We start from the raw sequence: 12325 nt of genomic DNA, 5'->3' as shown, positions 1-12325 counted from the left end.
AGAGAAGGTGGAAGGCTCTGTAAGCCGGTGCCATTATGCATCCCTAACCTTGGCCTTTATACTCTGCAGCTGAAGGCAGCGGCAGCGGGGTGAGATAAAAAAGTCATGTGACCTGGATTAAACTGCTTTATATTCTGAGCTGCATCTTTATGCTTTAAATATAATGCTGCTATAACAAAGTGAAGGTGCAGGGAGGAAAACAGGCTATCTACTGATAAATGTTTGTGTGCAGGTTGGCTTGTATTGCTCTCTTTATGAGGACCAATTTGAGTTTTAAACTGTCGTAGTGAGGACAGTTTTGCATTGTGAGGACAGTTTGACCCGTCCTCACTACGTCAAAGCACTGTTTGTAACTTAAAATGACTAAAACTTGTTGTTTTAATCACACTCTTGACCTCATTCTATCATATGGCATTGATATTGAACATTTAATAGTCTTCCCACAAAATCCTTTTCTATCTGACCATTATTTAATAACTTTTGAATTCATACTATTAGATTATAAGCCATTAGGCAAAACTTCCTACAGCAGATCTGACAGTGCTGTAGCTAAATTTAAGGAGGAGATTCTTTCAGTGTTTATTTCAATGCCATGTCTAAATTTAACAGAGTCCTATAATAACTTTAGTCCCTCCCAAATTGATAATCTTGTTAATAGTGCTGCAGGCTCACTACGATCCACATTAGATTCTATCACCCCTATAAAAAGGAAATTATTAAAACACAGGAGGCTAGCACCGTGGTACAACCACCAAACCCGCCAATTAAAGCAAAAAGCTAGGAAATCTGAAAGGAAATGGCGCTCTTCGAAATTATTAGAATATCGCTCAATTTGGCAAGATAATCTTAAAACCTATAGAAAGGCCCTCCGTAATGCCAGAGGAGCCTATTATTCAGCACTAATAGAAGAAAATAAGAACAACCCTAGGTTCCTCTTCAGCACTGTAGCCAGGCTGACAGAGTCACAGCTCTATTGAGCCACATATCCCCATAAACTTAAGTAGCAATGACTTCATGAGCTTCTTTTATAATAAAATTATTACTATTAGAGAGAAAATTAATCACAAACTGCCATCAACAGCTATCACTGGCTCTCTAAGTTCAGAAACTTTAACTATTGTAAAATCAGATATATATCTAAAATGTTTTTCTGCTATCGATCTTCATCAATTAACTTCAATAATTTCTTCAACAAAGCCATCAACCTGTCTGTTAGACCCGATCCCAACTAGGCTGCTTAAAGAAGTCGTACCCTTAATTGGCACTTCTTTCCTGGATATGATTAATCTTTCTTTATTATCAGGATATGTACCACAGTCCTTTAAAGTAGCTGTAATTAAACCCCTTCTTAAAAAGCCCACTCTTGACCCAGGGGTTTTAGCCAACTATAGACCGATCTCTAACCTCCCATTCCTCTTTAAGATTCTGGAGAAAGTAGTCGCCAAACAGTTGTGTGACTTTCTACATAACAATAGCTTATTTGAGGATTTTCAGTCAGGATTAAGAGTTCATCACAGCACAGAGACAGCTCTGGTTAAAGTTAATAATGACCTTTTGATTGCTTCAGACAATGGACTTGTCTCTGTACTTGTATTATTAGATCTTAGTGCTGCATTTGACACCATTGACCATAATATTCTTTTACAGAGACTTGAGCATCAAATTGGCATGAAAGGAACCGCACTAAGCTGGTTTAGGTCATACTTATCAGGTCGTTCTCAGTTTGTACACAGAAACGTACGACTATTGGGGGATTTCCCATGGTGCACTGAGCTCCTCCCTTCCTCTCTCTCTCTTTCTGCACTCATTCATGTTCCATTAATGCATGTTACTAACTTCACTTCTTCCCCGGAGTTCTTGTGCTTTCTCGTCTCGCAGGTTCTCATGGATCCTGGTGGAGCCTCCTGCCATGGTCCTGCTTGACTGCCATTGCTAATATCACTGATATTATTATTATTATTATTATTAATATTATTATTACTACAGTTACTATTATTACTATTGTCACTGCTCATTGTCCCCCATCGTTGTTGTCGTCGTCGTCGTCGTCATCATCTTCTTCAGTCACTACTATTAGTGTAGTTGTTGCTACTGTTGTTGCTGTGCACCTACCTCTCTCTCTCTCTCTCTCTCTCTCTCTCTCTCTCTCTCTCTCTCTCTCTCACCCCAACTGGTCGAGGCAGACGACCACCCACATAGAGCCGAAGGATCTGTCCTAGGTTTCTGCCTTTTAACAGGCAGTTTTTCCTTGTCCTTGCCGCCAAGTGCTTGCTCATGGTGGTACTGTTGGGTCTCTGTAAATTATGTTATAAGGAGTTCGGTCTAGACCTGCTCTATTTGAAAAGTGTCCTGAGATAACTTCTGTTATGAATTGGCGCTATACGCTAAGACCTGTTGCTTTGTACTGGTTGTGCTTGAGTGATTAAAATAGGGCTCTTTGTGTTAGTATCTCTCAACGGCAGCCCAACAAGGAACACTGTCAGGGGAAAAACATGTAACACCTGTGCAATGTCAGTCAAGCGTTATCCTGCACTGCACAACTAATTTCTTGAAAAATCAGTTGAAAGATCAGCTGCTGTTTGCGTTGTAACTGTGTATGTATAGATAAAAATCACTGTATTACTTTTGAGACCATAGCCTGATTCTGATCATTATGAGCTTTATGATCATTATGCATTATCTGCAGTGGTTCTATGATTTCTAATCTGATTGATCATGTGTATCCTTGATGGACATCAGAAATATCACTGATTGTAGGAGTATGTGTTCTGAACTGAGTTTTGACTTGAGGAAGGGTTGCAAGTTTTTAGGTCCCTATTAATGTGTTCTAAACTGAAATTGACACATAACTGTGTAAATTATGCGCTAACTAGCAGTTTAAGACTCTCCACACTGGTTGTGTTGTTGTGGAGGTCACACGTTTGCTGGTGTCTCAGTGTTTTTTTTTACAGTTGCCAACAGATATTTCAATACATATTAGCACTATGAATCACACATTCACATGCATAAAATTAAGAACAAAATATTATTTTTATTGTTTGTTTTTTCACTGATATTGTGAGCTTGTTTTCTGACCTTTAAAATGTTGGCAGATAATTGAAAGTGTCTTTTGATTGATGAAAAATAATTGCAGGTGCTGCAGCAATACTCACATAATCTAACGAAACAGAACTACAGTCAAACAAAAGTGTGTGTATCTGAGTGTGTGTATGTGTGAGCAAGAAAGGGAGAGTTTTAACTAATGATCACTTGCCAAGTCTGCCCTTTCACAGTGTTAAAAGATTTTTGTACTTCTTCATCTGCTAATTATCTGTTTTCTTGTATCTTGAAGAAATAAGTGGAAATCACGTATTTGTTTCATTGTCTCTGCATCTGTCTCTGAGGTCAGCAGAAATATCACCTTAAAGAGTTTCTCTGCTATCCTGCGATAGAGTTTTGTTTGAGACTAGTAGTATCTTTATATATTTATTTTAGAACTTTAAATGAAAGATATATACAGATGAGTGATAAAGCTAGCTTGAGATTAATCAGTGCTCTTTGTCATGTAGTAACTCTGCAACACAAAAAAAATTAAACTTCAAACACATCCAGAGATCATTGGTGAACTGTGTTTGTGTTAGGTACAAGCAAGAGCAGATATCACTGGTTACAAGCACATGGGTAAAAAAGTAGTTTTTTAAGAAACAAGGACGTCTAAGTTTGTTTTTGAAACTTTACTTCCGCTCTTGAGTGTATATTTGAGTCAGTATTCTACATTTGCATTTATACCTTCTGCTCTCTACAAGGTGGATGAACTGCTGCTCCTCAAATTAACAAATGAACAAAACAAAACTTTTACAGATCTGCCGCCCTTCATCTGCTGTGCTTCACGGAAACATGGCTCGGTGAGCACATACCAGACACCTGACTTCTCCTGCCGGAATTCCAACTCCTCAGAGCGGGCTGTGTAACGGAGGTCTCGGGGGGGGGAAAGAGGGGAAGCGGAATCTGCTTTTACGCTAACGAAGGTTAGTGTACAGTCACAGTGTTAAGGAAATCATGTAGTCCTCACCTTATTCATAAACTTCAAACTTGTTCACCGTGGGAGTTTATTCTGATTTTTTTTGTTTTTACCTTAGGCCAGTGTTAGTGAGGCATTACAACACCTGGCTGACCAGATAACAAACTTGGAGAAAAAACATACAGACCCCCTACTCATTGCTCTCAGGGACTTTAACAGAGCAAACCTCAGACATGAACTTCCAAAATACAGACAGCATATTAAGTGTCCCACCAGGGATACTAACACACTGGACCACTGCTACCCCACTAAAGGATGCCTATCACTCTGTTCCCCATGCAGCCTTGGAGCTCTCTGATCACTGTCTGGTTCATCTTATCCCAACATACAGGCAGAAACTAAAATCTACTAAGCCTGTGGTCAAGACTGCGAGCAGATGGACCAACAAGGCAAAGCTGGAGTCTCCTGAAGTTCGCAGATGAAACAATAGTAATTGTAGTTACAGATGGCAGATCCATGGAAGACCCTCCCTGGGACTGAAGAGGTTAAAGACTGCATACAGTTTATGAATGTGTCTCACCTGCAGTCTTGGCGTGGGTTGGCCACATATCCTGGGTAAGCCCCTTCTGTGATGTCACGGCACATTTTGCTGTCTCTGTCTGAAGGCAGCAGGGTCCCGGCTCGCACCATCAGACCCAAACAATGGTCAAACGTGTTCCTCTCCTCTGGACCATCCTCCGTGAAGAAACAGTGGCCCAGAGTGTCATAGCCCACAACATCCTTTACCTGGGAGGGAATACAAGTTCAGTTTCATTGATATTTCACTGCAATCAGCTGTAGAAGTATGTATATAACTTTCTGAAGCTTAATTCCTCGTCTTTCCTCAACTGTGAACTATTATTTAACATGGGCGTTCCTCTTTATCTCTGTGCCAATGTGTCGAACAGCAGTTCAGAGTATCTCTTTGTACCTTTTTGAAGTTTCTGGGCATGGACTCAATCATAAATGTATAAAGAGAAGTGAATACTGTGTTCCAAGATTGCACCCCAAACATTTAGATTGAAGCTGCTCACTAAAATAGTCTTTTCTGCTTCCATGTTTTTGTGCCCATCGAGCACGAGCATAGCCGTGGGCTGAGTCAGCTGACTTTTGCTGACTCTACCACACACACACACAAATGTTAATTAACTGATATGGCTCTTTGTGAGGTTTTTAATTTATATTGGCCCTAATGGATCAAACTGTGATAATACAAAGACTCATTTCTGAATTTTGTCTGACAAAAAAAAAAACAATGCCATGATTTTTTTGTTATATATGTGTATAAGAAAAAGTATTTTTGGGCCATGTGTAGGTTACATGACCTGAGAAACCTGGGGGCCTGGACTCATCATAGTTATATATCTATATATAAATATATATAGTTATATGTTATATATATATGTATATATATATATAGGTCTTCTCATTGGCAAGAAAGCAAGCGTATTTCCAAAAATGTAAAACAATTTATAATGTCCCTCTGAAACACATCAAGCACAGAATAAACTTTAGTAAAACTTCTTCACTGACCAGCAGTCCATTGGAGCCATGGATGGTTACGCAGCGGGAGAAGGAGTGGTGGATGGATAGGTCACTGACGGAGGTGGGCGGGTTGTAGCCGCCCCTTTCGTCCACGTCTCCGTTCATATGAAAGTGGACCGGATAGTGTCCCATTGTCTGCTGGCCCATGTGCTGCAGCTCCACCCCAGATATATGAACTGCCCTGAAGCCCCGCTCCACCTGATGATAACAGCAGATACAGTACACTCACTCCTGCAGGGAGAGCAGGTCGTTGCATCACTCAGATAACAGCTGTAATCATTGGACACAGCATAAAAGTTAATGGGTGTACTGAAATGCAATGATATAAAGACTATTCTAACAATATGTTTTTGTGAATGAAAAATATCTAACTAAAAGAAAAGAAAGGGTTGATGAAGAAAGGAGTGGTATAAAGAAGAAGCAACAGACCAAGGGTAAGAGGACAGAAAGAAAGACGAAGGGTGGAGGTGGGAAGAAACAAGGGAAAGAGTAAGCTAAATAAATAATTGGGGAGGAAGACTAAAAGGAAGAATGAGAGGGAGGTATGGATTGATGTGTGGAGGGTGGTGTAAGGAAAAATGGATGGATCGAGGAAAGGAGGGAGGATGGCAAAGACAGGATGGAGAGAGTTTAATTCACGGATGAAGAAAGTCAAAGAATAAAGGGCAGGACAGGATTTAAGGATACCGAGGAAGGAAGTATGACGGAAAATAGGTATTGAGGATAAAGGTGGGCGGAAGAATGGAATGATGGAGGACTACAAAGATCCCACAGGTGGAGGAAGTCAGGGAGGAAAATATGATGCAGACAGGAAGGAATCAGGAGGGAAAGGAAGGAAGCAGGATGGGAGGAAGAATGGGCATAGGATGGAACAAGCAGGAAGTTGGGAATTGAATAAGGGACAACAAAGATAAAAAGACGGAGATATAGAATAGAGGAGAGGAGGATGAATAAGAGAAAAGACTAGATGGGCAAAGATTCCTTAGTGAGTAAAAGACATTAGAGAGCAGAGTGACTCAATGATGGGAAGCAGCTTTGTTCCACTAAACAGAGCCACTGTTGTACCACACCCTGAGAAAACCTCCTTACTAACACGTTTGGTGATTCTCATTGTTAACTCCAGTTGAAAGATTACAGCCTTTGAGAAGATGCTACAACCCCCTGCTGACGTTGAAAATACAAGCTGAAACAAAGGCTGCTCAGCTGATACTGGTGGCGAAACAAGGTTTTAACACAACAGTAATGGCACTACTTTCGGGGGAGTGTCCTCTGAGGCATTCATTTTGAAGGGCTTCACTGAAATCTCACAAAGGCTTCCCTTTCCTTTCTTCTACACACAACATGCATGAGAAATATGTGACATGAGCCTGTGATGGAAATTTATAATAGGATATGATAGCTCGCCCTGGGGAGAGAGAGGCATGAAGGGAGCAGGAATACAACCACAGCCTCTTTCTCTGTCTCCTTTGTTCTCCTGTCCTTTCCTGTCTCTCGGTGTCTCTGTCCACTGTCTTTTTTCCTCCTGTTGATACACCAACAGCCTGATACATGCTGTATTGTTAAGTGTCTTAACCTGCTCTAATTTAACTTCTAAGCAGGAATGCCCAATGATATCAGCACACCATTGGTATTGGCAGTTAAAGCTTTAAAATTAAACATCTGCATCTGCAGTTACTTCTGACAGGCCGATAAGATATAATTCAACTTGTCTAATACTTTATGGCACTAATGACATTCCCATCAGCCTCAACTGGACTGTATTTGGTCACACACACTACACACTAAATTAAGGTGAACAGAGCAAACTCTACCTGCCTTAACATTGTCATTATGAGCATTCATTTAGTTCAAAGCACCTAAGAACTCAGAGGTTGTTGAGGTGGTGTGTCTGTAGACTCTCTTAAGCAAACTTAATAAAATAGAATTTCTACTCGTTAAACGTCATTATGAATGATCAAGGTCATGTGAAAAAAAAGGATGTAACTCTGCTAAGAAAGCAGCATTCATGCAATTTATTCCATGACAGTGGTGGAAAACCGTGTATTGAACTGGACCGTTGTGGATCAGAGGAAGCTGAGACAGTCCATCTTCAAAATAACCCATTCATCCATTTTCTTAAGCTATAATATACTACATTTTGAATTATTCTTGCTTTTTCTACAATGTTTAGCAACTCCAGTATGGTGATCATGGTTAGGGCAAATTAACTACAGTTAAGGTTTGGTTAGGGTATGAAAATTAAAACACTTAATAGGGAAAGACTGAACTACTTGCACTACACACCCGTCCACCACCCTGTCCCCCACACTCTAACTTTCCACCTTACTAAATAAAGGACACATTGCCTCCTGCAGTGACACTGAACATTGGCATTGGACTTAAATTGTGAGATGGATGTAATTCCTCAGGACACTGAGCTGGGTTTTTGTTTTTGATTTTCTTAAAGTAGTTTTTGGGGCTTTTTATTGCCTTTATGATAAAGACAGCTGAAGATAGACAGAGAGAGGGGATGACATGCAGCAAAGGGCTGCAGGTTGGATTCAAACCCTGGGCCACTGCAGCAAGGACTCAGCCTTGGTACATGGGTCGCCAGCTCTACCCACTGAACTAACCGAGCACCTGTTTTAGCTTTTCTTGTGATAGCACACAAACTTCCTCCCTATGTGAGCTAAAACAAGGTCAGGAATTACAGGAATTGTGAAGGTCAAATCAACTGGCACAGAAACTGCAGATAGGTCTGCAACAAGTCACTGCTCAGTGCTACTCCTCGGGCAGCATACGATGACCCCTGGTGTAAACTGGTTCATGTGTGAATCGCCTGGCTATCTGTTCTTTAAACGACAAGGTATAAGGACAACAGCGTACCTTCAAATGTCCTCCAAAAGTGTCGAAGTTGAAGAAATTGCAGGCCTCGTTGCCATAGCACCCGGGCTCCATCTCACCACGGAGCAGGATGTTACGACTCAGCAGGCCCACCTCTGCCCTCATATCCACCCCATCCACCTCCTCACCCATGTGGATGAACTGGGGCTTACCTGCACACACACACACACACACACCATACCTCAGCTCAAGAGCTCAGCGTTTAAACATAGCAATAAACACAACATAGAGACATCTGCTACGTGGATCTACGCTCATCTGCTGACAGTACTGTCTGAAGCTTCGCTGTTTCTACTAAGCAGTCCATTCAACAGAGCTGAGCAGTGTGTAAACAGATGCCCATGCTCATCAGAGACTGAAAAAAGTACAGTTTGTTGTTTGTCTGCTCTGTATGTGTGTTTATGTGTGTGTCTGAGCAGATGTTTCAGATAATTGCGATGGAGGACATAATGGTGAAGCTGAGTCAGGGTTTCTAGCACCACTTTTTCTCTTTCTAAAGGAGAATGGGCAGGCAGCACTTGTAATTATGGCGAACTGAGGCGCTCAATATACACATTGATGCATAACACATAGGCCCAGGCACACACATTTACAAACTTTAATTTATGTAGAGCAGTTTAAGTGTGTGTGTGTGTGTGTGTGTGTGTGTGTGTGTGTGTGTGTGTGTCTGTGAAGGAGAGGGAGGAATGTTGACCATGAGTTCATCCCTAAGTCGACCACAGTTAGAAACCAGTCCACCCCAGCCACAGGGACATATTCAGCAGGATCACGCTGACCTGGAGTTCAGCCAATCACAGCCCTGCGTTAAAGAAAATGCAAGGGGCTGGGACAGTGGGAGAGAGCTTTTCCAGGTACAGGTGAAATGGAATCCAGAATCCCAGTTTAAATGCTTATCAGACACCAAAACACTGTTCTGAAGGTCAGCTACCTTCCTCCTTCACACTGTTGCTACAGGACGCTCAAAACAAAACGCATAGTGCACTAGACTGTTTTTTACTGAAATTTTGTGAAAGGCTAAGGGCCCTGTTTTTTTGGCAACCAGTGCAAGCAGCACTCTGACCGCTTGGTATTTTCCTGACCTCGAGATTGGCTTTGACCATCTGTGAGGGTTTTTTTTGGTGCCTGTGCATGATTCACAGGTGGGAGGAGAGGAGTTTTGTTGTAGTTGATTTGTCACTAAACTGTAGTGCAATGAACTGAGGCTGTCATTGTGTAGTTGGTCAAAATGCACACACTTTCACAGAGTTGGGTGCATATTGCCTCTGGCACACAGTCCTTACAGCTGTGTGTGTTCTGTGTTTCACTAAACATCCAACAGGCAGTGAGTGGTTAAAGAGTTAATTGTGAAAAATACATAGAAATACTTGCACATGCATTTATATAGGCTTTGTGCCAGGTGCAAATTTATACTAACATGAGACTAACTAGCGATGTGATGGTTAAGGCCAGCTCAATTGGAGTACTGCAGTGGGTACTTGACATTTGTTTTAAAATATTAATTTAAAAAAATTAAATGTAAGCTTGATTAGCCATATTTTATATTCCATATTCCTATTTTCAATGCAATCGTTAACCGCTGTGAACTCTCACTATCACCATCACTGCAGTTGTCTCCCTGCTACAAAGATCCTCAGTGAAGCTGATGTTTGTCACTAGATTTTAAGTAGATGCAGTTCAATGCAAATTCAATGCCACAATAGTGTTACTGCAAGATGAAAAAAAAATTGTTTGCCATGAATTTGGTGACAGATTCTAAACATGTGAAATAAGCATTCAAGTGTTTTTCTTAATAAATCAGATTTTTAAAAAACTACTTGTACCTCTTTTCATTATATTCAAAAGTAGCTTCTTTTTTTTTTTTTTTTACCCCAAAAACGTTTTTGCATGGGTCAGGGGGTACTTGGCTGATAAAATATTTCAGAGGGGGTACATTAATGAAAAAAGTTTGAGAACCACTGGGTTATGTAACTTTTAAAAACTGTAACCCGATTGTGTCAGGCATATAAGGAGCCAAGCCTCTCTGCTGATTCAGAATGTATGCTTAGAACTGAAACACGTTTTTGTTGCCCTCGATAAACAAGTTTTATGTTTTATCATTTATTACAACTGTGCACCCGACACACTGGTTTAGTTTTGGAACTGTATGCACTGTTCACTGATAACTAGTGCAATTATGAGCATTATTAGAGCTACAACAATTAGTCAATTAATTGTTATTTATTTAGTTGTCAACGATTACATTAATCTGCAACTATTTTTCATAATTTATTAAAAAAGTCATTTTAAGAAGAAATCCAAATTCTCTGATTCTCTGATTTCTCTAAAATGTGAACATTTTCTGGTTTCTTTAGTCCTCTATGACAGTAAACTGAATATCTTTATTAAACAACTAATGGATTAATCAAAAAAATGACTGACAGACTAATCCAAAATAAAAATAATCATGTCATGAATAATGACATGGGGCAAACAGGTAGAGACCGAACAAAAAGGAGGCATATTGTGCAGCAATATCACTGTGGTATAGCTGCAGTATGTAACACTTGATTCATTCAGGACAGATAGAAACCATAAGATGTGAATAACTGGTTGTATGATTAAGACTGTTTGAAGCAAACAGAGACATTTAGAAGCCTTCCAGTTCTCCGCACCCACACTCACTCTGGGACTCAACAAGTTTGAAAGCTACAGTATTATGCATTTTGGATAGTGTAGCTCCTCGGAAGACCAATTTACACCTCAGCAAATGATAGTGAAGCTGAGAAGAACAAAAGAAGATCCCATGAAAGGCAGCGAATGAGAAGAAAAGGGCAGAAAAAAAACAGTAAGTGGAGGAATGGTGCAGAAACGATAAGGGCTCTGTTCCACACGTCTTCCACTCCTACACATTCACATCCTGAACAACGCAAATGTGCTAGAAAAAAACAGGGAAAAAAAAGAAATCAAAGAAATGTTCAAGATCACACACCCACATGTTTAATCTCTTTTTCTCCTCATACTGCCTTCACCAGCACAGCCAGGACTCAAAACATACAAATGAACACTTTGATTCAAGCGTAGACTTAAAACATCAACAGCCCAGGCTCAAAAGACATTGCGTTAGGTCCCATTTTACAACTGTTTATTATAGTGCTGACTGAAAGTCCGGCTTTTTTTAACCAGCTTTGTTAATTTTTTCCAACTTCTGTGCAACAATTTGTTTCACTTTGAGACTTTTTGATTATCCAGAAACTGATGAGTAGTTCTTCATGGGGGATCAGCAGGTGCTACCAGGTATGATAGCTGCTGTAGCTGGTACACACTCAAAGGGGCTACATGAAATAGAGAAAAGTTATAAAAAGCTGCTTGTCATGTGCCTGCAAGAACATAATCACTAATACTACTGTATGTTTTTCTCTGATATGGGCTTTTCCAACCAGCTTTGTTTTGCTTTTTTAAACTCCCATGCTGAAATCCACTTTATTATGACAGTTATTGTATATCCATAAATTTAATAGTTCTTCAGCAGGTGCTACCAGGTATGATAGCTGCTGTGGCTGGCACTGGTACACTATAGCGGAGGCTGTGGGAGGTGGGCTGCCCTCCTCTGATTAGAGGGTCTTAACACTCTTTTTTATATAAATTTCATTAAGTAAATCTCTATCTCAGCATTGGGCTTACAAGGTTCAGGGTGAATTAAAACAGTAGAAGGTGTTTTTTTTTTGCTATTTTCAACACACAAAATGCTGATATTCATACATTAGATGAGAATATCAATATTCAATTTCAATTCAATTCAATTCAGTTTTATTTGTATAGCGCCAATTCATAACAGAAGTTATCTCAGGACACTTTTCAAATAGAGCAGATCTAGACCGA

The 12325-nt window shown here is 40.2% G+C and overlaps 2 protein-coding genes across 5 annotated transcripts in view; one reads left to right on the top strand and one right to left on the bottom strand.

The window, feature by feature from the left end:
- The window catches only part of LOC127351993 (uncharacterized), a 47006-nt gene extending 44492 nt beyond the window's left edge, over positions 1–2514 (top strand). The window contains exon 2 of the mRNA XM_051380060.1: positions 929–2514. Coding sequence (XP_051236020.1) covers positions 1015–1923 — 909 coding nt within the window. The 5' untranslated portion in view covers positions 929–1014 and the 3' untranslated portion in view covers positions 1924–2514. The remainder of the gene's footprint in view (positions 1–928) is intronic.
- The window catches only part of LOC127351949 (cell migration-inducing and hyaluronan-binding protein), a 190723-nt gene that overhangs the window by 47938 nt on the left and 130460 nt on the right, over positions 1–12325 (bottom strand). For all 4 annotated transcript variants that reach the window (XM_051379973.1, XM_051379974.1, XM_051379975.1 and 1 more), the window contains exons 12-14: positions 8450–8619; positions 5573–5782; positions 4581–4786 (exon numbers count right to left, since the gene is read on the bottom strand). In XM_051379973.1, the coding sequence (XP_051235933.1) occupies positions 4581–4786; positions 5573–5782; positions 8450–8619 (586 nt within the window). The remainder of the gene's footprint in view (positions 1–4580; positions 4787–5572; positions 5783–8449; positions 8620–12325) is intronic.

This window comes from Dicentrarchus labrax, unplaced genomic scaffold (assembly GCF_905237075.1).
Source record: "Dicentrarchus labrax unplaced genomic scaffold, dlabrax2021, whole genome shotgun sequence".
NCBI lineage: Eukaryota > Metazoa > Chordata > Actinopteri > Moronidae > Dicentrarchus > Dicentrarchus labrax.
This window is presented reverse-complemented; position numbering and strand designations above follow the sequence as displayed.